The sequence below is a fragment of the Staurois parvus genome, unplaced genomic scaffold, assembly GCF_062004578.1.
Source record: "Staurois parvus isolate SC_StPar_1 unplaced genomic scaffold, SC_StPar_1.0 ptg000082l, whole genome shotgun sequence".
Taxonomy (NCBI): domain Eukaryota; kingdom Metazoa; phylum Chordata; class Amphibia; order Anura; family Ranidae; genus Staurois; species Staurois parvus.
This window is the reverse complement of record NW_028317878.1, coordinates 3,675,001-3,702,406: the sequence shown is the minus strand read 5'-3', so window position 1 is coordinate 3,702,406 and position 27,406 is coordinate 3,675,001. Positions and strand designations below refer to the sequence as shown.

Sequence of the window (27,406 nt, the reverse complement as noted above, 5' to 3'; positions counted from 1 at the left end):
TGCAGCCCTGTTCTCTTCTGTATATAACATGGCGTACATTTTTTTTCTAAATGGATCTTTGCAAACAAATTGGAGCTGATTTATATACGTGTAAAAAGAGAAAGTAAATATATTCACCCAGCTTTCTGTGAATGTGTATTTATATTGCGCATGTTAGATATATATTTACACAGCAAAGTCAGACAAACAATGCTTTAACCATATTCAGTTTGATTTTAATAAACCAGTAAACCTTAGGCTTCGTGTGTGTGTGTGTTTTTGTGTGTGTGTGTGTGTGTACTTATTTACTTCAAAAAAGTAAATGAGTACACACACACACACACACACACACACACACACACACACACACACATATATACATATATGTGTCATATATATTGAATTAAACAGTATATATACTGATTATATATATATATATATATATATATATATATATATATATATATATATATATGCACCAGTAATCAGGGTAATTTTTCTGAAATATGATACTGCAATCACGGTTTAAATAAAAGAAAAAATATTTCCTGTATTATGTTTAATAGATGCCAGAGATACACTATCTGATGTCCTTATTTTTATTCAGTTTTATAAATAAACTATTTATTGAGAGAGAAACCTTGTTTGGAATTTAGCTGCATTTACCTCTTTGCAAGATAAAAGGGGGAGAAATACAAAATAAGTGCTTCCTTTTGGGTGTATCAGCTCCTATTCCATGCATTTACTAGTGTTATGCTGCCATCTGCTGGACAAATGCGATATTCACAAGCATCCAGCAAAATTACCCAGAGCTGTTTGTTTCAATTCCCAACAAGAACAGCAAGTGGATGTTTTGCTGGCTGCCCAGGCAAACAGTTGATCCTATAACTATACAAAAGCTAAAGATTTCAATGTTACTGAACAGTGAGAGATAGTTATTTCCGCTCTGCACATTATCTAAATCCGCCAGACAAAACAAATGAAAAGGCTTCTGTAGAAAATCTTAATTGCGGCTGGACAGCTATAAAGTCATTAAGAGGCGAATTCCAGACAGTTTGCAGACCAGCCATTTATTGCACACTTTTTAGTGTCCATTCTTTTGAAGTTCCTTTCTGCCTGTAACAACAGAGGGCGTCCCAAGTGCCCGGAAAAGGCAGCAATTATTTTTTTTCCTTACCTTAGAACAGCAATGACCATTCTCTTTATTTTTTTTTAAACAGCAGTTGCCATTATTTCGGACCACATATGCTCCAGTTTTTATCAAACAAAGCAATGATTTCTGTAACTTGCACTTTGTATATTTCATCAACATTTTCCAGGATAATTATGTAGGCTTGTAGAAAACACGGGCATGTCCTCCAGGTTTTGTTGAAAAGCCTGCAGCGGTTTACACTCCATAAACCTAACAACAGTCATTTTCTTTTATAGCATTATATGGCTCAGAATTTTCCCAACAACATCCTCTGTCAGGACTTGAGTTCTAAGTGAACTGACTTGTTTTTCCAAACTGGTTCTCTCAAACTATGCATTTCCCCCCAATGTGCAAACAGGCATCAAGGATATTTTAGGCCATCAAATCGTTTCCTAAAGTTGGATGAATGAGGTGGGAAGCTTGGAATAATCAGAGGGTTATTCAATGGGAGAATTATTTGTCCTTCCCTCCAAAACAAATGTACTGTGGATTCATCATATGACCATGATCAATTTGGTTATCAGTAAGTATTTAGTATGTACTACTATATATATATATATATATATATATATATATATATATATATGCACATATAAATATATATGAGAGAGAGAGAAAGGGGGAGAGAGAGAGAGATAGAGAGATTGTATATTGTAAAGACATGAATTGACTTTATATTGAAAATGCAACATATGCTGTCTCACTGCTCTGTGGAATAGTAACATAAACAAGCCTATCGCAACTAACTAACTAACTAACTAACTAACTAACTAACCAACTATATATATATATATATATATATATACACACACACACATATAGAGAGAATAGAGAGAGAGAGTAATATTGTAAAAACACGATTTATACTGAAAATGTAACATGTTGTCTCACTGCTTTGTGGAATGATAACATAAAAGGCCTTACCACAACTAACAAAAATATTTTATTTGAAAACAAAAAAAAAAGAATATATTTTCAGCACAATAATTTGGTCAACAGGCCATGAGGTAACTATTGTAAATATAAAGAGTTCTGTTAGGAATAAATTATTATTATTATTTTATTGTTTAAAGATAGAAATATACCCAATTTTAATGTTACTGTGTATAATTTATTATTCTTAATAAATTTAGCTTCAATACAGTGAGCAAGTAGAACATAACACAAGCTATAGGTAGTAGAACCCTTACTCTGCATATATATTAATGCATATATATGTAGGTCGAGTTTGAACATCAGCTCCTCAGTGCCAAATCTTGCACATTTCAAGCTTTTGCCCATTATTTTTTCTTTATAGACAATATACAGGACTGACGTTAGAGGTACACCTAATTGTATACAACGTTTCAGATTGTTGCAGTTGTTTGATTGCCACATTACTGAGGTTAATACTTTATAGATCAATCGGACACTTCTTCCAACAATGTACTTAGCTGTCTATATATATATCTCTATATAACGAGAGAACAAATAACGTTACAAGCTTGTGTACTAAAACTAACCTTATTTTAAACAACCTGAGTTTCAATTTAATCCTAGATCGCAGTTTTGTACGACATTCACGCACATAAATCGGTCACAGATTCACTACATAAAACACATGATTCAAGTATACCAGCAGACTTCCCTGCTGCACAAAGAGCAAATAATAATAATTATAATAATTATAACTACTACTCGGCTAGTCTGTACAGTCAATATATAATTGTGCACAATAGTAAGGTAGTCTGTTTTGTAGAAGTAGAACAGGTAGATTCTTTTGTATGCCAGCCCAACCCTAATGCCCCTTTGCCTTGTTCGTGAAATAATTTAAGGAATAAACAGTACCTCTTTGATAGGACTCGTTAACCATGACTGTGATGGTTCTTGGTTTTGTTAACGTGATCAATGTTTTATCAGAAGGAAAAAAAATGAGGCCTGGATACAGTAGCATCGCTTGTTTGAGTCAATCCATCCAATGCTTTTTTACTCGTCCTTTGATCGGTCCTTGTTAATTTTTTTCATTTTCATTCTTCTGTTCTGGAACCAAATTTTAACTTGTCTCTCTGTAAGATTGAGGAGTCTGGCCACCTCATACCTCCTGTCCCTTGTGAGGTACATATTAAATAAAAACTCCTTTTCCAGTTCCAGGGTCTGGTGCTTGGTGTAAGGGCAGCGTTTTTTCCTGGTGGATCTTGCATGCAGCCAATTAGCTGCTGGGTTGTCTGAAGAAGAAGAGAGAGGACATTTTTCAAGTCATGTTTACAATGCCCTATACAAAAAAGGTGCATGCATGCGTGGATTGTGCTTCCCCACAGAGGCAAATCCTAAAATATGCATTTTGAAGTTCAGCCCACGCCCACCTTCTTCCTGCTACATTATAGACCCCATTTATTTATACAATTCACCTAATATTATTTTTTTTATTGGTTGAACTAGATAGACTTGTGTCTCTTTTTAATGTAATATGCATTTTAAATATCAGCCCACGCCCACCTTCTTTCCTGCTACATTATAAACCCCATTTAGTGATACAATTCACCTGATATTATGTTTTTATTGGTTGAACTAGATAGACTTGTGTCTCTTTTTAATGTAATATACATTTTAAATATCAGCCCACGCCCACCTTTTTCTTTCCTGCTACATTATAGACCCCATTTATTGATACAATTCACCTGATATTATTTTTGTATTAGTTGAACTAGAGAGACTTGTGATACTTTTGAATGTAATATGCATTTTAAATATCAGCCCACGCCCACCTTCTTTCCTGCTACATTATAGACCCCATTTATTGATACAATTCACCTAATATTATTTTTTTTTATTGGTTGAACTAGGTAGACTTATGTCTTTTATTTTAAATAATGTAACTCTGTAATAGACATTTTAAAGACCAACCCAAGCCCATCTTTTTCCATATTGACACATTATAGACCTTATTTAGTGATACAATTCACCTGATATTGCTTTTTTTCTGCTGGTTGAACTAAATAGACTTATGGGGGGGTTTTTAACTATGTAATGTGCATTTTAAAGATCAGCCCATACCCACCTTTATCTTTATTGCCAAATTATAGACCCCATTTAGTGATACAATTCAGCTGATATGACTTTTTCTATTGGTTGACCTAGACAGACTTGTGTCTTTTTAAATTATGTATCAGGAATTTTAAAGATCAGCCCACACCCACCTTCATACTGTCACATTATAGACCCCATTTATTGATACAAATCAGCGGATATTACTTTTTTCCTATTGGTTAACCTAGTTAGACTTGTGTCTTTTATTAACTAAGTAATATGCATTTTAAAGATCAGCCCAAGCCCACCTTTTTCCTTACAGCTGCATTATAGACCACATTTATGTGATACAATTCACTTGATATTTCTTTTTTTTCTATTGGTTAAACTAGATAGACTTTTGTCTTTTTTTAACTATGTAACAAAGCAATATACACATCAGATCATCCATACCGAGGGGAAACAAAGTCTAAGTTATATCCTGAATTATTTATTTCCAGTTTGAATGCAGATGTTGAAATGGGACTCCCTTGCACTGGGTCCATTGATAACCTATAGCTCTAGTTACAGCCCAGCAGAGCAATTTCCAGCAGCATCATTTGCATATTGCAAAGATCCATGATCTGTTCCCTGTAGCTATCCAGTACATCAATAATTTGCATAGGTAAATATTTGATTCACTTACTTGGGTCAATGGGAGGCTTCTCTCCATTGGTAAGGCTTTCTCCACTACTGGCAGCAAACCCACCGTCGTTACTTTGCTTTTCCCTGTCAGCCGGAGAGCCACAGGCATAATCAGACAAAGACAGAGTGTGAGCCTCAAACGTGGTGCAATCCCCCCTCCTGCTGGAAAGCGGCTCAGGTTTAATACCGTAGTGTCTGCTGGATGGTAAGCCTGGGAAAGACAATGATCCTGGCATGGGATCCAGCCAGGATCGCATATACCTGCCATCTGAAGCTGTAATGGGTGCTTGATGGTGCACATAGGGGTGGTAGACACTGGACACGTTATTGGCAGTCTGAGGGTGCACTGGGTTCCATGGGCTGCTAAACACTGACGTTTTAGATTGGAAGCTGCACGGAGTGTATTCGGGGTGTTCTCCCAGGGCTGCCTGCCTTGGTGGCTGAGCCAGAGAGCCAGAGCCATATCTAGACTGCACCAGGTCGTCCCCCTCGTGAATTATGAAAGAGTCCACAAAATAATTGCTCAGAGTCCCAGAAGTCGACATGGCCATAGAACACAGCAAGGACCTCCTGAAATTATGAAACTGCAGATTTCATGTAACAACTTGGTCCTACAAAGAAGTACAGTCACCTAATAAGTTGAAGGCAGACTGCATTCCTATTGGCTGCCTGAGCCATGTGACTACGCAGCAGAACAATAAGGTATAAATCAGTCCGCAGGCTATTAATGGGTCAGTGTTTTCCAGTCATAATTTTTTATAGCAAAGCCATATGTTTTTATGCAAAAGGATATTTGAGTTATACAATGTAGTCCCCTTTAATTGTGGCCAACTGAGATTAAAAGATCACATTTTTTTTTCTTTTGCTACCATTTCAGGGACTATTTTACATCATTATTAATCACGCAGTAGGATGTAGGTATTCTCCATAGTAACTCTTCCACCGAAAATCATCCACATTGACTGTTTATTTAGCAGAAATCCAGGAATATGGAACCGTCGCTATCTGTGATCCAGAAACTCTAGTTTAGGGGTTCTGTATGGCTGGCTCTATATTCTATTGGTTTGTATAGTTGTACAGGAACACAGCCTGCAATATCCCCATTTACTATTCTGCTTTGGAATACTAACATGGCTAATATGTCATTTGCTGCAAATCTCTTCTCTTCAGTGCTATTCTACATAGTCACCCTGTAAATATTAAATACAACTCATTTCAGGAACCCTGAGAAAATTAATAAATATTTTCAATTTGTTCCTTTGAACAAATAAGCATTCCCCTCTGCTGATGTATACTGATGTATACTTGCATACATTTATTTTACAGGCTTGTGGTTTAAAAATAAGGCAAGATTGTAATTCATTATAATTGCGGAACAAGTCTTTTGTACAATCAGTCACCTATGAAGGCCATGCTAGAATGAACTAGGTGCAGCAATGCACTGTGGGCATGATGGTAAATTACATGTACATGGGCATAGTGAACATACAGGGACAGTTTGGAGAAATAAAATAGATCCATGCACCTATTACACCCATCCAAAATATACCTGGGTGGGTTCAGCCTGTGGGAGTATCTGAAGAGCTTTCAGGATAAAACCGATCCAGGGGAATATAAAATAACCATAATAAAAGAGACCATAAGTGAGGTTTATACAAGGCACATACAAAGGAAAGGAAATTAGGGCGTGGATTAGTGTGGGGAAATGTACAAGGCGTGATGCAAAATCTCCAGCGTGAAACCTTTGCTTTAATTCGCAGATATTGACCAATGGTAATAAAACTATATTGCACTCACCACATTTTATTTGACTTTGTATCAACAACGGTAACATTGCAGCTAGCATAGCAACACAGTGCAACAAATAATCACCATACTGCGGAGGGTTACACTGCTAAACTGAGCACAGCAGTCAGATCAAGTCCATTGTTAGGAATTCACTGCGATCTATTTGTCAATCTATCTACTCACCCGATCTATTTATTTAACAGAAAGGTGTATTTATTTCAAGCTTCAATTTTAGTTGCTTCCTATACAAAAATCACGTCCTGGGAACATGTTTTCATTCTTCATGGAATTATTTTAAGAAAATAAATACTTTTCATAAAGCACAAATCTCCCCTTCTGTCCATAAGTAGTAATTATACTGCTCGAACCAAAATGCCTTAGAGCTAAAATCTTTCAAACTGTTATAAATATAATTTCAAACATGTTTGAGCCTTTATAAAAAAAAAAAATCTGTAATACCTACATCAACGAAAAAAAAAATCACTACCTCGAAAAAACATATAATTATAGTGTGAAGACGATAACTGCAAGAGTAGTAATGTGTTTAAATAAAATAGGCATATGCAAAATTGTAATAAAAATATATTAGGAAAAAAAATACAATAATTAAAAAAATAAATAAAATTAATAATAATAAAAATAAATAAGTGTGTGTGTGTGTGTGTGTGTGTGTGTGTGTGTGTGTGTGTGTGTGTGTGTGTAGGAATGTGTGTATACCAGCGTATGTGCTTTTTTGTGTTTTTAGGTCCAATATTAGTAGAAATATTTTTTAAACAGGCATGCAGACATGATAGCTTTCTTTGCCAAAAATAAGAGAGGGAGGGGGGGGGGTGCAATTAAATAAAAAAATAAATACTTAAATAATTAAAGTTATTGTCACTTGTGGTTCTGCTGTTGTATTATTAGTATATAGGGTAGTAGTATTATTAGTATCGTTGTTGTTATTATTATTATTATTACTGATGGTGTTGTTTTTTGTTACTACTGTTGCTGAGTAAAGTAATATCAATTCATGAATTTTAAATAATATTTGATCTGATGTAGATTACGTTTTCTGTGGCAATTCATTAATTCATATGGCGTTATATAAATCCTGTATAATAATAATATTAAAATAGTGCCTCATATGTATGCCAATTAATGTGTGTGTGTGTGTGTGTGTGTGTGTGTGTGTGTGTGTGTGTGTGTGTGTGTGTGTGTCTGTAGTGTGTGTGTGTCTGTCTGTAGTGTGTGTGTGTCTGTCTGTAGTGTGTGTATGTGTGTTTTTAAGGGGCTGTATTATAAAAAAAAATACAAACATAACACCATTGTTTTCTTTTCACAATTTGTAAAAAAAATTTCAATAGTCTTCTGTTTGTATGAAATAATTATTGTTTCATACTGCTGTTAAATCAAACCCCAAATTTAGGTTAAAATTGGTATAAATTGTTCACTTCGAGGTTCAGTTAAAAGCAGAGCCCATTCCCCAATAAGCTATTGATATGGGGCTGTCTAGGTTCTGTCTGGTTTATTTTGATGGGTGTCTGCTTGTTTCCCTGACTGTGCTGGTGGGGAGGCTCTGAGGAATGTCAGACTATAGGCTTGTAATAATGATCGTAACCTAGGCCTTGTGAGCAGGAAGCCATTATAACAGGCAACTCTCCATACTTTTCCCCCTTGCTATTGCCTAATAAATGTTAGCTTAACGGTATAGCAATATCACCTCTAAGAATTCGAGAATTAATATATACTAGTACATATGGAAACTCCTGTAATCCAGCATGCATACAGCATTTATACAAGCAAGGTCTGATTTACTTAGGGAGCCATTTCCAGCCTAGCCTGTGTTCATTTCAGAGCCAGGGGACACGTTTATTCGTTTTACTCTAATGGGGGATTTGAAATGAACATATGCTAAGGCTAAATGCACTATTTTAGTACATTAAACCGATTCTGACGCCATCACACACATACAAGTACAAATTACATATATATATTCATACATTACATGGTCATTTTTAGTATGCACCAATTAATGGTTATTCCATGCCCATGAATGTGCCCCAATAACTTACAATATAAGCAATCTTTCATTTCTCAAGAGGGTACATATATAACATTGTCTTGGGCACCTACATAGCCAACCATAGGAGCTCACGGATGGAGCCAGCAGTTCCATAACACAGCTGAAGATGTTCACTGATGTGAATAAGGCAGTTTCTTGTTGTCGAGATAAAGCTTGCTCCCCAACAACATGAAACTACCTAAATCACAGGCCAGTTCTGTTTTAATACTCTAGGGTTGGCGACCTCCAAATTCCTTGAAGATCCGCTATAAAGAGAAAATCACAAGCACGCTAAGCAAGTCCCAGGGTTTGGTAGGCGTGCAATCAGTGCCTCAGCCCCTGCAAGCTAAAACATGCACTAAAACACAGGACAGTCATAAAAGTAACGGGTTAGTACAAACACACTACACATATAGAAAGTGAGTGGACGTCTGCAATTATTTATACATGAGGCATACATGCATGATGTAGGTGTAGATAAGTGGCTATGCAAAGGCAATCAGTTGATCCCTAGAAAAAAAATCATTCTTGGTCAGACTGCATTCAAACAAAGCAAATCTATAGGTTAAGGGTGCCAAGTATGCAAAGAAAGTGCGCTATGTGCGCAATGCGCAATCAACCTCACCTTGGGCTTCATCAATGTCACTTTGGGCCACTGCTATGTTTTCCCAGATGGAAGTGGACAGCTTCTTGCTTTCCAGATTTAAAAAAAAAGAAACAATCCCATCTCCTCTTGTTATTTGCTTCCTCTGTCTAAGCAGTTCCTTGCACAACTGAAAGCCTTCGTCTAGCTCTGCAACAATCCAGATATACTAGCAAGTCATAAAACTGAACAAAAGCCGACAAACCTTACAGCACCATTGCTATATAGCCCAGACAAATTACGACTGTCTAGGTAATATTTAAATGGATTCCTATGGTAATTGCAGGGGGGTTTAGCCAACTTGTGCTGTTGTAAAAGTTCTTGAGGAGATAAAAAAAAACTAAGGATAAACAGCCACATAAGAGGTAAGAAAAAAAATAGGAAGGATTCGTTGCATTTTATTTGATTCTTCATTGAGATCATAAACATTGCCTGTTCACAAACAGCAGCATAACAGTATTAATTTATCTGGATGAAGGTAAGGTGTCCATGGATCGAGAACGTACATTAAAGTTAACATAAAATACATTTGTCAGAGAAACATTGGCTTTAATAATAATAAACATTTACACATATTTGCATCTATAAAGTTCATTTTTTTCTGCGTTTATAATTTTGTAAATTAAAGCATGTAAATTCACAGTATTTTGGGCGGAATGCGAGGATTTCCTTTATCAAGGCTTCTGTTGTATGTAAGCTTCTTCAGTATCCAAAAAAATAAAAATAAAAAAAATGTAAGATGGGCCATCAATGGTCACGGTGTGCTTTTCTGCTGTTACTAGAAGTAACCTGTAACAAATTGCCTAAACAGTCATAACTACCCTATTTCTCTAAAACCAGCAAAAGGCAAAACATTCTATCATCCTGCAGTATATATACTCACACAGATTACATTTCCTGAAGAAATGAGGAGTATCTCAACCCACCCCATAACATGGAATAACTGTTTCTAGTTCTCTACCCACCCAACAAGATAAACCCCCCTTTCCTTTGCAGAATAGAAATAATATAAAATGCAGTGCCAGATGCAACAAAAAAAGGCATTAAGACTTCAAAATGTACAAATCATAATATGTTCTTTCTATGATGACTATTCACTGCAAATGTTTTCCATAAAAATATAATAGTCTAAAAAATAAACCAACAAAAAAAATAATTATTATTTTAATAAAAAGCTCTTAAAGACATGTGTGCAATTATGGCTTTAACCCCAGATTAACAAGAAAGTAGGGTGGGATTATGAATATACTGGTCATGTACAGAACGTTCAGTCCAATAATGGTGAGAAGAAACCATGATGGAAGAGTACTGGCTCTCTGATATATTGGGGAAAAAAAGAAATGGGAAGGTGTGCAGGGTCATCAGGAAAAGTTGAAGTTGGCTGTGAGCTCCCGGATTCTGTTCTCTCGGTTCATCTTCTTGAGTTTCATTCTGCGGTTCTGAAACCAGATTTTCACTTGTCTGTCTGAGAGGTGGACACTGCGGCTGATCTCTAGGCGCCGCTCTCGAGTCAGGTACATGTTGAACAGAAATTCCTTTTCCAGTTCCAGGGTTTGATGCTTGGTGTACGGGCAGCGTTTCTTCCTTCCACTTTTAGCTGTTAACCAGTTGGCCGAATTCTCATTTTTGGAGTTACCTAAGAAAATAAAACCATACAGTATGCAGTTTACATTAAAAATAATAATAATGAAAATATATATATATATATATATATATATATATATATATATATATATATATACATATATATATATATATATGCATGCATACATATAAAGAGATGAATGAACACAGTGATGTGAGGATAACCTATCTGCACTATCCGTTATGATTATTATTTATATACCGCCTTATTTTTCACTACCTAGTGCTACTACTGTTTGGATTAGTAACTAAAGCCTAATCTGCAGTTGTAGACGTTGGAATACTATAGCAAAATTAAATGTAACATATTTAAAGGAAGGGCAGCAGTGGCACAAAGATTACAGTAGATAGCACTACTAAAATACCGCATATTATTCCTCTGGGGAAGGCTGGCCATACATTACAATCTTCTTGTACAATATTTCTTTAGATTTACCAAAACCATGTAATATAAGGCAAACCTAAACGCTTTCAATTTGTATGCAATCAGGCAGGCCCTTGCAGGACATAGTTGAAGTTAAAGGAAATTGAACAAGAAAATTGTATAATGTATGGGCAGCTTAAGTTTTACCTCTGTATAAGTCTGGCAATACATTATACGTTTTTACTATTAATTTTCTTTTAGATTTACCTTCAACTATGTAGTGCAAGGGCCTGGCTGATTGCATACAAATTAAAAGTGTTTAGGTTTTGACCTCATGTTATATGGTGTTGGTAAATCTAAAGGAAAATTGTACAAAGAAAATTGTATAATGTATGGCCAGCTAAAGTTTAACCTCTGTTTTTAGCTGGACATACATTATACAATAAGTTTATTTAATATTCTTTGTATTTATTTTAAACTATGTAGCTCAAGGGCCTGTCTGATTGCATACAAATTAAAAGGGTTTAGATTTGACCTCCTGTTGTATGGTTTTGGCAAATCTAAAGGAAAATTGTACAAAGAAAATTGTATAATGTATGGCCAGCTGAAGTTTAATCTCTGTGTTAAGCTGGACATACATTCTACAATATTCTCATGCAATATCCTTTGTATTTACTTTAAACTATGTAGTTCAAGGGCCTGTCTGAATGCATACACATTAAAAGGGTTTAGGTTTGACCTGGTGTTGTATGATTTTGGTAAATCTAAAGGAAAATCGTACAAAGAAACATGTATAATGTATGGACTGCTTAAGTATAAACCAATGTTGTTTCCAATAATGTGGTATAAATAAATACATGCTAAATGTGTGTGTGTTCTCTCTACCTCCCTCTCTGTAGATGGATAGATAGATAGATAGATAGATAGATAGATAGATAGATAGATAGATAGATAGATAATTACATTCATGCATAAATGCACACACACATACGATGATTGATAGATAATTTACATGCAAGTTTCGTGGTAGTACAGGAAACAAATAATATATATGAGTGTGTGTTTTGTTTGTTTGTTTGTGGTTTCTTTAGGTTATTTTTTGTTGTGTGTAGCTGATATTTATGTTCTGATTCAACAACTGGAGCAATGAGTAGAGGCCAGAGCCTTTCAGAGTGTAGGGTTGGACAGTATTCAGGGAAGCAGAGGGCAGTTCACATCTAGTTAACACATATACAAGGGGTATTTACTGTCATATTTTGGATGGGATGTTGGTAGTGGCGCCTGTAGCGCTCTTCAGTTGGACTCCTATAAATAACTAGGCTTTTTTTTTTTTTATAGTGGCTCTCTACTTCCTCTGGGACAAAGCACAGTTAAGCATGTGGTGTAAAGTTTAGGATGGACAAGATTTTTATGACGTCCTCACGCCCAATTATTAAATAGTTCAAAGGATCATAATAAAAAAAGAGAGGAGAGAGGGCTTCCTCTGTGATGTCTGCTCATATGCCCTTGCCTTCCCTTTGTAGAAGAGAGTGCTCACCTCCGGGGTCTTTCTCCGGGGAATGTTTGCTGCTGTCAGATGGGGCCGGAGAGGAGTCCTCAGCGCCGGAGGAAGAAGTATGGTGACGAGCCTCGTCCTCTGCTAGCTGCTGGGCTGCTCCTGGGTGCTTGCTCGGGGGCGAGTCGTCGGCATCCTTCCGCACGTTGTCTGCGGGCATGGAAGACAAAGGCAGGGGCTGGTCGAACCGGACCTGGGGCTGGGGGACAAAGTGTGGCGGTGCAGCAGCAATGTGCCCGGCAGCAGCAGCAGCAGCAGCAATGTGCCCGGCAGCAGCGGCAGCAGCAGCAGCAGCGGCAGCATAGCCCTTGGATGAGCCATATGCCTGCGATAGGCGGAAGTAGCCTGGCACTGGAACAGAGCTGGCATTGTGGCCAGGGCTAGCCTCAGAATTAACCCTTGGGAAAGTGGAAAGGTCAGTGGCAGCAGCTGAAGTCTTAGGGCATTTGTCAGAGTCATAGAGGCAGTAGGAGTTCTCTTCTTTAATACTTTGGGGAAAGGAGCAGGAGGTGCTTGCTTGGCTTTCAGGCTGCTCCACACGGCAGGACCTTGGGGCATCCAGCCAGACCTCCATCCCTGGAGCATAGTTCTGAGATGTGGGGGGCGCTGTGTTATTTGGGGGGAGACCTTCATTTCGTTTGCTCAAAACTGGGAAAAGTCCACAGCTCTGCAGCCCATAGGACACGTCGGAGGACGCCTGTGGCAAGTAGAGCCCACTTCCCTGGTAGTAGCCCCCAGCTTCACCTCTGCCTCCGCTGATCAACGAATCCACCAGGAAAGAGTTTGCAGCCGGACCCTCTGAGCATGACATTGTGGTGGAATAATTTGGCGAAGAGAGCAGATATTCCTTTCTGGCTGACATTTCTTGTGCAAAACATGCTGAATATGATTAGAGATACCCCTGCACCACGGCAAATGAATGCAGCCAATGAAAGCTCACGTCTAGGCACCAACCCCTCCCAGTCCAGTTTCGTATGCAAAGGTTCATCTTAGCTCGACCTCTATAATATATATATATATATATATATATATATATATATATATATATAGTCATAGACTTATATAAACACAATCATAATACACATTAATTCCAGTAGGCACATCAATCTTTTTTTTTTTATGTACTGTACTTACTGCACTACAATGCATTGGCTATACTGTTTAAAATAGTGGCTACTTTCATTTAATAAAAAAAGGTTAGAAATGTCTTTTTTTGATACAAAATAACATCATCTGACATTTGTCTCCATAAGTAACATCTAATTAAACACAAATAAATTGCACATATGCTGAGTGTATAGTATAAAATAGACAGTAGGAGAAAAAAAAAGAGTCAGACAGTTATAGAGAGCGAATGGGAGGAATTCTTTGGGGTGGTCTTCAAAGTGATTGCTAATGGCCAAAGACCATGACCCAGTCGGCATTATAGACCAGCAAATAGGGAAAAATGCAAAATAAAAAATAATGAAGTATTAGTTTCAGACTTCCTTGGTTGGCTTGCCCCATGACACACACAATAAAATAACATTATGTTCAAAAATGTTATATCGCTCATTAGCAACCATTAGGATATAAAACAGTAGTCGCTTGGTGTCTATGGTTCTATCCAGTCTGTAGTGTGTGCTGCTATACAACCTACTGCTTCTTATATCTCATATATCTAATAAGGTAGGTAGAACGTTACAACCTGATGTTAGTAAGAAGAGCTAAAGGACTGAAAGCCTTTCCCAGGCTCCTGTTGGAGTTTCTGACTTACACTTGGCTAATGTTTTCTTCCTTTTGTTGCAGAGGCTCAGGAAGAACGATACAAATCATTTCATCAAATATTCCTCCATGCAAACCGCATTGCTCAGCTCGGATGTGTGGTGTGAAAAAAGTCAGATGAATCAGAGAGTTTATTAGTTGATTTAGTATGTAAATCAGTGCACCATTTTTAACCACGCATTCCCAAAGCACTTACCCTTGGCTTTCAGACGATCTGTAGTCTGCTAGAGCAAGCTAGTCTGCCTTTGCAAGCTCAAGGAAAATATCTGCTTTTTAAACTCTGTGCTACAGTTTTATTAGCCTCCACTTGTGACTTTCTTCTGGGAAGGCCATATGAAATGAGCAGGGTTCACATGTTTCTGTAAGAATAGGAAGCCTTGGGGCCCTCTCTAAGGTTTGTGCACTGCTGGACGAGTTACTGAATACAAGATCCATCCCCTACTTATAGCACCCCAGTAAAACACTTTACTCCCACGTTTAGAACTTGTAAAACCTTTCCTTTTAATACCAGTGGAATAGGACCACAGCCACTCATTGTGCATGTCCCACAAGCCAGTCTGCCCCACAACACACATTGGTTTTTTTTTTTTTTAAATATCTTATTGATAACTGGCTAGTTACATATCCCAATATGCTTGTTGTGGTTTATAAACTGCAATACAGCTAGTGTGTATTAGAAAACATAAGTTTACGTCACAGCCATGGTTTCTTGTATAACACCCCGCCTCAGTAAACTTAATTTCATATTTGGAGAAGCACCAACACAACAGAAAGATTAAAAAGCAAACAAAAAAAAACGCATTTCACACTTACACCTATGTTTATATATATATATATATATATATATATATATAAAAAGTATAGCTTTTTATATCTACATTTATTTTTAAACATTACACACACGCACATATAAAATATAATTGTGTATGTATATATATATATATATATATATGTGTGTGTATATATAAAAATAAAATATTATAGATATATATTAAGATATTATTAGTATAATATTGTAGTAATATATAGTAGTAGTAATATATACTATTGAATGTAGAAAGAAAGTATTAAGTAGAAATATATATATAAAATCGAAATGTAAGATATATATATATATTATTATTATATATTTTTATTTACTTTTATATATTTTAAAATATTTTTTATTATGCTTTTCTGTTTATTTGAATATATACTTTTATATATATATATATATATATATATATATATATATATATATAAAAGTATATATTCAAATAAACAGAAAAGCATAATAAAAAATATTTTAAAATATATAAAAGTAAATAAAAATATATAATAATAATACATTTTATATATATATATATATATATATAATTTATTGGTTTTTTTTATTATTATTTTAATTTATTCATGACTTTGTTTTCCAGGTTATGCATATAATATTTTGGGCTTTGGGCTTTTAACATCTGTAGTGACGTCATAGAAATAAGAAACTGTGATATATGAGCTAGAAGTATGATACACATTTTTTTAGCTCATCACCGCCAGCTAAATGTTTCTACTTAAAAAATGCAAAGAACGTGTTTTTTTTCCCCTTCTTTTCCTGGAAACGAAAAAAATGTGACTGTTTCATGTATGTGAGTGAGACACAACAAAAGGCGCAGTGTCACATGTTCCAAGGGCCATGTTCAACAGTACAAGCCCAGGAGAGTCTATAGCAGACCCGTGCCCTCCATATGTAATTAATATCTGAAGTATTGTTGTATAATAGCATATCACAGAAAGAAAGGTGTGGATATGGAAGATTGGATGAATTCAGATGTGTTTATACAAAGAAATCTGGATGCCTTTTATAGTCAGGCACACGTCTAGTTCATGAAGTTTAATAGCCCAGTGGTGTGCGGGATCCATTCTTTTCTTTAATCACTAACAAGAGCAAGGCAAATAGTAAACTAGTATCATCAAACTCAGTCAAGTAAAACTAATACAGCACATTTAAATCTTAACTATAAACGATAAATGGTCAGTTTGGAGCTTAGAGGAACAATTCGGCAAGTGAAAGCTGTGCTTTGTGCCAAACTACTTTTTAAATACCGAATGGAATCTCTTTTCAAGAACAAATGGGACTTATGTGAATAGAGATTTTCCCCTAACAGAGCCAGGCGGCCAAGGAGAGCTGCCTGCTCTATTCTAGTGGAAGGAAAGTGCATAACCAAATTCATATCAAAGGTACACACAACTCCCAAATTTCACTGTTATTTCAATAATTCCAGAACTTGCCCTAAAATGTTTAAACTCAAAACACCACTTAAACAAAGAGGGACAAAATAAAGGTAAACCACATGTAGCCACCATGCAAACACAGTACAGTTATTACATTATAGCTACTCAAATCTGTATGCTGTTATGAATACAATAATAATGAGTAGCAATTCCAGGGTGAACAGAAAGCCTTATAAACATATGTCCCTATATGTGACTGTTTACATAATAGATTTCCTGAAATTTGACAGTTTGTAAATTGCTTTTTGTCCTTATTTTTCTATTTGACAACTATAAACTGTCAAAAATGTGCATGGTTGCCAAATACCTTCCTTTTCCCCTGGACTGGATCCAGGGTGGTGCTTTGAATCAGATGGAGGGCTCTCTGGTGCCAAGATTGGTGACAAATGCCTATTAATGTTACAATAATACTTTTACACCCAGATATACATGAGCTTGGTTATTATCGAAGCACAACTGAAACCATTCGGTGTAAACACCTTCCTGAAGACATGTCAATATGAAACCTGAATTAGCAGGGGATTATTGTTTTTACATAACCTTTTAAGACAAGCATTTGGTTTGGTTATGCTATGATTAGGTAGATTTATTTAGAAAAAAATATATTTTAGATGTTTTTTCCAACAATATTGGATAAGTGAAAAATTAGTGTTTGCATTGGGTGACATTTACAAAACAGAACGTTCACTCTTGAGTGAAGCTTGTGTTTATTTCGAACATCCAATAATAAGCAAGGGAATTTGAAAAAAAAAAGAACTTCTCTTGCACATGATTGGGTTTTGGAAGTGACAACAGGTTCACTTTAGAAGGAAAAGTACTCCTTAAGTAAAATAGCCAGTGTTCATTTAGGTCAAGGCACTCTTCTCACTGGATCTGGGCTCCAGATTCACATCAGCACGATCAAAGTTTAAAATCACAATACTTAAATAACATTCATAACATGTGTTCCAAATGTCAGATTAAACCTGGATTAAAGGGATGATACACCCAGATTTACTATAAATATTTCAGTGCAGACAGGCGTTACAATTGTTAGTACAGTGTCCAGAATATACTACAGGAAGTACTTCATTTTATGGCATTACTGAACATTTTTTTTCCTTAGGAGTCCTAAATAATCTTTGCTGTGGTAGCAGATGCTGTTTTACTTTGGGTGAGAGTAAAACCTCAGGAAAAATGGCATCAGGTATGTGGGACTTCTCCAAAAGCTCCTTGGCCCTACAGTCTGTGTTTCTGGGAGTCTGAATTAAACCAAATACTGTATTTTTCAAAACCTAGTACTTACTAGTACCTTGTATTTGTCCATTTAAAATTATAACTTACATGCTATGTTGCCTTGGAGAGCAGTTAAAATGTTATCAACATACATTTCCTTGTTCAGTTAATTTAATATTAGCTGTTAATTATCCGGTTACATTCGTTTTTAGTGCATTATTGTGGGTCATACAATACTTTTGGTCCTGCATTTATTGGCCAGTTTATAGTATTTATACATTTCCCTGGAATGGATTACAAGTAATACAGTCTGCAAGAAGAAATAAAAACTAAAGCTCTATTTATTAAAATGTACCGTCCATATTGTTATAAAAATGTTATTAAAAATAAATGCCTTATATTGTAATAACATTGGGGGTTAATTACTAAAACTGGAGCATACAGAATCTGCTGTAGCTGTGTATAGTAACCAATTAACTTCTCACTTCAGCTTGTTTAATTCAGCTTTAACAATTAAAAACCTAGAAACTGATTATTTTCTCTGCAAAGCTGCACCAGATTCTGTATGCACCAGTTTTAGTAAATAACCCCCATTGTGTGATTGTGTGCCAAGAGGGGTAACAAGATTGCTCCTCATCTTTTGCACTTATTGTAATCATCCTGTGCTTTTACGTTAAGTAACTAATCATCCTGTGCTTTTTAGTTAAGTAACTAATTGTAAAATTTGTACCTGATAGAATAACATATCCCCATTTACTTTACATTTGGATGGGTTTGTGCTTCCTGAAAATAGATATGGATGGTTATTAATTAAGTAAAAGGAATGCTTGGCATTCCTGAATCCTCATTGTATCCTTATTATCTTTATTTTGTAACAGTTAATTGAAATTGTGTTTCTATGTTTTGTTATATGTTCTCCGTCAGTCAATTAGTCTGTCTGTGTGGGGGATATTTACTAAAGTTGGTGCAGCCCTGCATAGAAACCAATCAGCTTCCACATTTTTTTTGGCAAAGTTTAATTGAACAAGCTTATAGAATCTGATTGGCTACCATGCACAGCTGTGCCAGATTTTGAACTTTTCAGTTTTAGTAAATCAACCCCTGTGTGTCTATCTATTTGATAATCAGAAATATAGCAGCTTCTGCCATACTCCATGTAACAAGCCTCCTTTAGTAACACTAAGAACAGGTTGCCGTCTGTATTTTGATGGCAACAGTTAGCTTCACACTTACATGCTTTGTTCTGTGAAATAAAAAAATGGAGTATTGTACATTTATCACAATCTCTAAATATCTTTATCAGGGATAATTCTGCATTCAGTGACTTACCTTGGCTGCTTTATCCATCACAATTATTTTACTTTTTACGTTTTAATATGTATTTTCCAAAGCATCAACTTGCTTTAATCAAATAGTGACTGCCAAACTTTGCTCTTGAGACAAACCCTGTAATTTCTGTGTAGTCTCCTCGCTTGATAAGAAGAGAACAAAGGCCAAGATTCTAGCATTGGCTTCTCCTGGCACAGCGGCTTTGACATTGATCTGGACAACGCCATCTTGTGGCCATTCCTTTTCTTGTAATTGAAACTATTTTCTCCTCTTTTTCTCTGCTGTTGCCATCTTAGAGATGCTAGAGAGTCCATTCAGGCAACTGTTGGAAAGCACTGATATCACGTTCACAAAAAAATGGCTGCATACCCTGTGTTTAGTTTATAGCTCCGCATTCCAAATATGCAAATCACAAATCACAGACACGTTTTATTGCTGAATTGCCTTAGCAACACAGAGCAGGAGCTTTTATTGGGTCAGGAGACCAAAGACTCTGGCGGATAAACTGCAGGCCTCTAGGGTCTAGAGCATTTGCAAGGGAAACCAGTTAATATTTAACCCAGAAAGGAAATATCCTGTAAACTTCTCTTCTACCCAATTCTTTAGTTTTCCCTCCTGATTTTGGAGCACTGTTGATGCTATTTGGACCTATCTGTATGTGTCAGAGTAAGAGAGGAAAACTAAACTTTTTTTTTAACAAATACAGATAAGCGTCAGCCTGGGTAATGTTTGACATTTCTCTTGCAGTGAAATCTAAACACCAAAGAAATCTGCAAACAATAGAGGATCGCAGAATCCTAGACACTCAAGGTTATGTGCAATGTCCAACAATAGAAGTTCAAAGCCAGATAGCCATTCTGCCATAAAATATGTACAAACAGGCTAGGACCCAAAAAATTAAATAAAGTCCTCAATTATTGTCTTTTGCATTCAAAAGAGAAACAATTAAAAAATTATGAAAGCAAAGAACCCATGTATGATGGCAGCGCTAATAAAGGAGTATAAACAGCAAAACATTGGTTATTTGGATGCAACCTGACTGCCTTTTTACCTTCTACTAGGCCACTAAAATGAATATGCCAAGACAATAGCTATGAACATGGAATCCATCTCTCAATCAATAATTCTCAATCAGTGACCTCGTCAAGCTGAGACTGCAGCGTCAGCATTTACTGGAGAAATCTATTAAAAGTGGGAGCACGTTGCATGCAGTCTGCAGATTATTAATCATAGATTGCAGGTGTAACTTTAATGTGTATAGAAGAAGGCAACACAAGGTAACAGTTTTGTACTTTCAACCATTTTTATTTGTCTTGTGTGCTCTCCTGCTGTTTACATGCATCCCACCAAAACTGCATGGAACAAACTCTATATACATATCAAATATGCATTGGTAAGTCAACAGTGTGACACAAAAGTGTAGCAAAATATCTCATTCAGCCAAGAGCAAAAATATAAAATGTGTAGAAAAAGGAAAAGAAAATCTGAGGATGATCATTTGGAAAAACCTAAAAAAAAACAATAAAACAAAAATGTGTAAAAATAAAACACGTTTTGAATGAAATACGAAATGGCATTTATTTACACTTACATATGAAACATACATTCAAACAAAGATAGTACAAATAGAGCATCGTGTCCCCATAAACTAATATATATTTTCAAATATCTGTTATAATTGCTTTTAATAACTTTGGTTCTTTTTTAGGATTTTATATATATTTAAAAGAGATTTAAGTCTAAACATAATCTATGGACTGGGCACATAAACTCAGATTAAAATTATAGATCTGACTTTATTTTGGTATAAAGGAATGATATATACTATTGAAGATTATTGATCATTTCCTGTTTATGATGGTTATGTCATTGTCTGGCTGCACAGTTGATTGGAATAGATCATAATAGGATAGAGGACTTGTCTAATATTTCTGTGGTTACTCCACAGGCCAGTCCTATAGACAAAGATTGATATTAGCAAACAAAGTGCATATTTCTTGAGACCACATTGGTGACATTAGCTGTGACTGATAAGAGTGCTCAAAGAACCAACACAGTAGGGCACTTGGAAATTAAACTAACCAGTAAACCACATGCCCTATCGATTTCAATTGCAATAATAACAGCTTCTGGAACAGTACATTGAGATTGTTTTCCATGGTGCGGTGGTGATCACAAACAGATAGCAACAACATGATCATCGAATCTAAAAGTTGAAATTGGTCCTTTGAAAAAAAAATCACTTGTCCAGTATAGACACAACCAAAAAAATGTGTGAATAGTTGGTGAATGCCTTTCTCCAAGCATATGGCGCTGGAAAATGGAAGGAGCACTGCTACCCTTATCCTCCCCGTCACATGTCCAGACACAAGATCAGAGGCAGAGAAGCTCCAGATGTGTTGTTCATCAACAAATGGTACTTCCCATTGTCTGTAAGTTACACGCACATCCACATACATGTAACCTTGTGGCTTGACCTTGTCTTGAGCAAAAAAAAGTACTGTATTTGGCAGATCCGGGAAAAACGTAGTTACTCTCATAAGAGGGGGTTGGCAGAGTAATACTGCAATCGGTCCCTGTTAATTTTTTTCTCTTTCATCCTCCTATTTTGAAACCATATCTTGACCTGTCGGTCGGTTAAATTCAGCATTCGTGAGAGCTGTAGCCTTTTTTCTTTGTTAATATAGACACTGAAGAAAAACTCCCTTTCCAGTTCCCTAATTTGATATTTGGTGTAAGGACACCTCTTTTTACGGGTACGCTGTCCACCTGTGGAACAAGAACAAATACTATACTGTTATACCAGTATATGGTAGAATAATGTGCTTTACAATCCACTCCAATAAAAGTCATTTACTGAATCACTGTACCCTGAGGGCTTCACAGTCCCAGCAGCACTACACGCAACCCAGCGCATAAATAGTTAAAAAGTAATGCACTTATGGGCTCTATTAAACAAAACGTGTTTACAGCCTCTATTTATATTGCTGATTATAGAATTTTTATGGCTCGTCTACTACAGTATAATCTATTAATAGTATTCAGTGATATTGTAATATAGGAATATTTTATGAACTTGCCTATTGACGCCTTGAGTTTCATAGGAACCACAAGAAGTGCAAATACAACATAATTAATATTTTATTTGATACCAATCATTTCATAAGGTTGCGAAAATTCGCAGCTTTCGATATCTGAGCAGAATGTGGCAATCTCATTGTACGAATACAAAGAAATGCACACTCTTGATGAATGTTTGCAAGTATTTACACAACGTGGGCAATATATATATATATATATATATATATATATATATATATATATATATATATATATATATTATAGACAGGCTTCAAAGGTATTGCTATCTAGGACGTTAAATAACTGACTTTCCCTAAAGTGTAACCCAATAGCTAGTTGTAGATGGTCACATTCAACTGGACTTGCTCTACAATGTTGAAACAATATTGTTTTCCAATATTATAGAGCAAGCCTAATGTCAATGACTACAATCAGTAATAGCAAGACCTAAATTAAAACCTTCACAGACATGTTCAACCCAAATTTTAATTCTAGGGATGACAACTAACTTTCCCTAATGTGTAAACCAACAGCTAGTAGTAGTTGTGGGACACATTCAGCTAAATAATGCTGAAACAATGGGGGAGATTTACTCAAATTGGAGCTCTCAGTACCTGGTGCAGCTGTGTATGGTAGCCAATCAGCTTCTAACTTCAGATTGTTCAATTAAAGCTGGCCATACATTATACAATTTTCTTGTACAATTTTCCTTTAGCTTTATATAATATGAGGTCAAACCTAAACACTTTCAATTTGTATGCAATCAGACAGGCCCTTGCACTACATAGTTGAAGGTAAATCTAAAGGAAGTGTGTACAAGAACATTGTATAATGTATGGCCAGCATAAGCTTTGACAATAAAACCTGGAAGCTCATTGGTTTCTATGCAGAGCTGCACCGGATTTTGCATCATGCAGGTTTAGTAAATAACCCCCAGTGTTGTTTTAGCATTATTGAACAAGTCCAGTTAAATGTCAGTGACTACAATCAGAGATAGCATGCCCTAAATGAGAACCTTTCCAGACATGTTCAACCCAAAATTTAATTCTAGGGATGACAACTGACTTTTCGTAATGTGTAATCCGAATAGCAGTTGGACACATTCAACTAGGCTTGTTCTATAATGTTGAAACAATGTTTATTTAGCATTACAGATCAACTCCAGGTTAATGTCACTGACTACTACCAATGAGCTGCATCAATAAAAACCATCACAGATACGGTTACCCCAAAATTTAGTTCTAGGGATGACAACTGACTTTCCTTAATATGTAATCCAATAGCTAGTAGTTGTTGAACACATTCAACTAGGCTTGTTCTATCATGGTGAAGCAATGTTTATTGAGCATTATAGAACAAATCCAGTTAAATGTCACTGACTACTACCAGTGAGCTGCATAAATGAAAACCTTCACAGGCATGTTCAACCCAAAATTTAATTCTAGGAATGACAACTATCTTTCCCTAATGTGTAACCCAATAACTAGTAGTAGTTGGACAGATTCAACTAGACTTGTTGAGACAATGTTTATTGAGCGTTATAGAACAAGTCCAGCTAAATATCACTGACTACTACCAGTGAGCTGCATAAATGAAAACCTTCACAGACATGTTCAACCCAAAATGTAATTCTAGGTATGACGACTATCTTTCCCTAATGTGTAACCCAATAACTAGTAGTAGCTGGATACATTCAACTAGGTTTGTTGAGACAATAATTATTCAGCATTATAGAACAAGTCCAGTTAAATATCACTGACTACTACCAGTGAGCTGCATACATGAGAACCTTCACAGACAATTTAATCTCAACATTTAATTCTAGGTATGACAACTATTTTTCACTAATTTGTAACCCAATAACTAGTAGTAGCTGGATACATTCAGCTAGGTTTGTTGAGACAATGTTTATTCAGCATTATAGAACAAGTCCTTTGAAATGTCACTGCCTGCTACCAGTGAGCTGCATGAATGAGAACCTTCACAGACAATTTAAACCCCAAATTTAATTCTAGGGATGACAACTATGTTTCCCTAATTTGTAACCCAATAACTAGTAGTAGTTGGACACATTCAGCTAGGTTTGTTGAAACAATGTTTATTCAGCATTATAGAACAAGTCCAGTTAAATGTCACTGACTACTACCAGCGAGCTGCATTAATGAGAACCTTCACAGACAATTTAAACCCAACATTTAATTCTAGGGATGACAACTATCTTTCTCTAATGTGTAACCCAATAACTAGTAGTAGCTAGATACATTCAACTAGGCTTGTTGAGACAATGTTTTTTGAGCACTACAGAACAAAACCAGTTAAATGTCACTGATTACTACCAGTGAGCTGCATAAATGAAAATCTTCACAGACATGTTCATTCTTAGGGCTTACAACTGACTACCCCTAAAATGTGAAACCCTTTAAATCCCAATCTAAGCCCCCATTGTGTGACTAAGCGCCCATCATCACTCTTATATCTAAGGCTAATGATTTGGGCTGCTGATACCCCGAGGTTGTGCAGCTTACCCAGACAGAACCTGTACCTCTCCCTATAGCCCCCCAAAAGAGTCAGAGAAGTCCTGCTGGCAAGGTAAGGCAACAACACATCGCTATCAAAGCATGCAAGGCTTGCTTTTGTGTGTCATTTTATTGGCGTGCATTCTTACTGACTCTATTCTCTACAAAACCGACCCCAGAGTTTTAAAAGGGAAAAAAAGGGGAAGGATTGTCTTAAGGCATCCATTGGTCGCTGGTATTTCACGGCCAATTTCAGTGCTAAACACGTGATCTCGCCTTTTCTAACAAAGTTTTGTTGGGGGAAATCTAAAGGCCCTCCATAAACCTTATATGCTTATAAAACAGCATATAAAATTTTTACCAGCGGTGCGCTAGATTGCAGAGCCTGTGACAGGCATGGCTGTGTTCATACGTACTGGAGCTATTGGCTTTGTCTTCAGTGTTGCCGGATGAGGAGCTGCTGTGGCTGCTGCTGCTGCTCTCCGTCCTCCGCTCCTTCTCCTCCGTCTCCCTGCACGGCTCCGAACTTGAAGTTGCGGCCGACGGTCCGGGAAGTTTGTCGCAGCTTTTGTCGCCGGGATAGTCCGAGTTCTGGTTGTCTGTGCTGCCATAGGCTGTCTCAAAGAACTGATCAAAGGCTTGTGGCAGCACCCCATTCCTGCCCACTGTGCTATAGAAATTGGAGGAGACGTTGGCATTGGGGTGGTAGACATTGGAGGCGTTCTTGCCGAACATGTCCCCCATGCTGGCAGGGTTGGAGGCAGGGAGGCAGTCTCTGTGCATAATGTCATCTGCTGAATAGCAGTGGGCCAGATTGCTCCTGGGGTGCCACTTACTGGAGGTGTCAATGGCATACTCCCTGAAGGTAACCTCTCTGACAGGCTGCACCTGGGGGAGGTTGGAAGAATAGGAATAGGGCATGGGACGAGAAGAAGGGGTTTGGGGGAGAAAGGAAGGAAGGCTGGAGAAATCTGGACCCGAGACGTAGTAAGTGCAACTTGGCAAATACATGTTAGAGGAGCAAGGAACACGCTCATCAAAATCCATCATTAGGCTACCTCGGGCTGTCCGCATTAGCTGAGCTTAACATGATTCTCTAATGCAGCTGCCTCTTTGAAGCAGATCCGTGAAGTAGAAATTTGAAGACGTAAGCTGACGTGGAAATCTATCCCCATCCTTAGCAGGGAGGTGCTGGTCATGTGATCAGATGTTGAAATTGACAAGCTGCGACTATGGACCCTTTTTCTTTGTAGCCATCTCAAGGGAAGCAACAGATCGTCACTTGCTAGGTTCATAGAAGCATGTAATCTGAAATGTAACTCATGATGGTGTTTTTTTTTTTTTTTTTTCTTTTTTTTTTGCTCCTACAGAGTGCCTTTGCCTGGGTATGGACTGAGGATAATGTGGAGGCAGGGCTCAATAAAGACATCCCTCATGCTATATTTATCTGTCATTCCTAAGTAGTGCAACATTAAAGTCTTTGTCTTCCTCCATAACTCCCTGGCACTTCCCTGTTCTTGAAATAACAGTAGAAGCAGCCTGTGCCAATAGGAAGCAAGGTCGCCCATGCACCCTGTGCCATAGGATTGCATTGTAAGGGCAGAGATAGAAGTTGCCTCTGCTGCATTAAGTGGCAGGATGTGTGGGGCAGACCCCATACTCCAAGGGAATGTGCAGTGCGACTAACAGAAGGCACAGTGCCCCTTCCCCCACTCTGACTGCCTGAAACCAAAGTGCAGCTTACTATTTCCTTCCTAGGGTCACGTCTGATCACTTTACACTACACTGGACTTTGCCATAAAGATTCCATATCACACAGGGGCTTTACAGTGTTAAGGTTTCATATGCCAGGGTTGTGTATCTATGTGTTCTGTGGGGGTGCTCATGGCCAAGAGTAATTTTTCTGATTGGGTGCTCATTGCTAAGAGTGATTTTTCTGTGTGGGTGCTCATGGCCAAGAATTATTTTTCTGTGTGAGTGCTCATGGCCAAGAATGATTTTTCTGTGTGAGTGCTCATTGCTAAGAGTGATTTTTCTGTGTGAGTGCTCATTGCTAAGAGTGATTTTTCTCTGTGAGTGCTCATTGCTAAGAGTGATTTTTCTGTGTGAGTGCTCATTGCTAAGATTGATTTTTATGTGTGGGTGCTCATGGTCAAGAGTGATTTTTATGTGTGGGTGCTCATGGCCAAAAGTGATTTTTATGTGTGGGTGCTCATGGCCAAAAGTGATTTTTATGTATGGGTGCTCATGGCCAAGAGTGATTTTTATGTATGGGTGCTCATGGCCAAGAATAATTTTTTTGTGTGGGTGCTCATTGCCAAGAGTGATTTTTCTGTG

The 27,406-nt window shown here is 36.9% G+C and overlaps 4 protein-coding genes and 1 long non-coding RNA gene across 6 annotated transcripts in view; 1 reads left to right on the top strand and 4 right to left on the bottom strand.

Annotated features, from left to right (window-relative positions):
- Window positions 1-9,459, bottom strand: part of HOXA3 (homeobox A3) — a 61,198-nt gene extending 51,739 nt beyond the window's left edge. Inside the window, exon 1 of the mRNA XM_089669901.1 lies at window positions 9,319-9,459. The gene's annotated coding sequence lies outside the window, so the exon portion shown is untranslated. The remainder of the gene's footprint in view (window positions 1-9,318) is intronic.
- HOXA9 (homeobox A9) lies at window positions 2,096-5,555 on the bottom strand. Its single transcript, XM_089669906.1, has 2 exons — window positions 4,863-5,555; window positions 2,096-3,375 (listed from the first exon to the last, which is right to left on the bottom strand). The coding sequence occupies exons 1-2, from the start codon at window positions 5,410-5,412 to the stop codon at window positions 3,137-3,139; spliced, it is 789 nt and encodes a 262-aa protein (XP_089526032.1). The 5' UTR covers window positions 5,413-5,555; the 3' UTR covers window positions 2,096-3,136.
- Window positions 9,460-9,714: 255 nt separating the features above from the next.
- HOXA10 (homeobox A10) lies at window positions 9,715-13,823 on the bottom strand. Its single transcript, XM_089669894.1, has 2 exons — window positions 12,882-13,823; window positions 9,715-10,972 (listed from the first exon to the last, which is right to left on the bottom strand). The coding sequence occupies exons 1-2, from the start codon at window positions 13,759-13,761 to the stop codon at window positions 10,698-10,700; spliced, it is 1,155 nt and encodes a 384-aa protein (XP_089526020.1). The 5' UTR covers window positions 13,762-13,823; the 3' UTR covers window positions 9,715-10,697.
- On the top strand, window positions 12,826-20,677 carry LOC149468608 (uncharacterized). Its single transcript, XR_016311677.1, has 3 exons — window positions 12,826-13,314; window positions 18,034-18,114; window positions 20,534-20,677. It is a non-coding gene; the product is annotated as an uncharacterized LOC149468608 (long non-coding RNA).
- Window positions 20,678-20,750: 73 nt separating this feature from the next.
- Window positions 20,751-26,739, bottom strand: HOXA11 (homeobox A11). 2 transcript variants are annotated; one of them, XM_089669895.1, is made up of 2 exons: window positions 25,486-26,714; window positions 20,751-22,241 (listed from the first exon to the last, which is right to left on the bottom strand). In XM_089669895.1, the coding sequence occupies exons 1-2, from the start codon at window positions 26,141-26,143 to the stop codon at window positions 22,009-22,011; spliced, it is 891 nt and encodes a 296-aa protein (XP_089526021.1). In that variant the 5' UTR covers window positions 26,144-26,714; the 3' UTR covers window positions 20,751-22,008. The 2 variants fall into 2 exon arrangements, with proteins under 2 accessions (XP_089526021.1, XP_089526022.1); XM_089669896.1 differs by having other exon boundaries at window positions 22,079-22,241; window positions 25,431-26,739.
- Window positions 26,740-27,406: the final 667 nt, after the last annotated feature.

Coding starts and splice junctions, on each gene's coding strand:
- HOXA10 (XM_089669894.1), bottom strand. CDS start 13,761: ATGTCAGCCAGAAAGGAATATCTGCTCTCTTCGCCAAATTATTCCACC. Junction 10,973..12,881: donor CCCGGAGAAAGACCCCGGAG/GTGAGCACTCTC, acceptor TTATTTTCTTAG/GTAACTCCAAAAATGAGAAT.
- HOXA11 (XM_089669895.1), bottom strand. CDS start 26,143: ATGCGGACAGCCCGAGGTAGCCTAATGATGGATTTTGATGAGCGTGTT. Junction 22,242..25,485: donor AGACAAAGCCAATAGCTCCA/GTACGTATGAAC, acceptor CTTGTTCCACAG/GTGGACAGCGTACCCGTAAA.
- HOXA9 (XM_089669906.1), bottom strand. CDS start 5,412: ATGGCCATGTCGACTTCTGGGACTCTGAGCAATTATTTTGTGGACTCT. Junction 3,376..4,862: donor GAAGCCTCCCATTGACCCAA/GTAAGTGAATCA, acceptor CTTCTTCTTCAG/ACAACCCAGCAGCTAATTGG.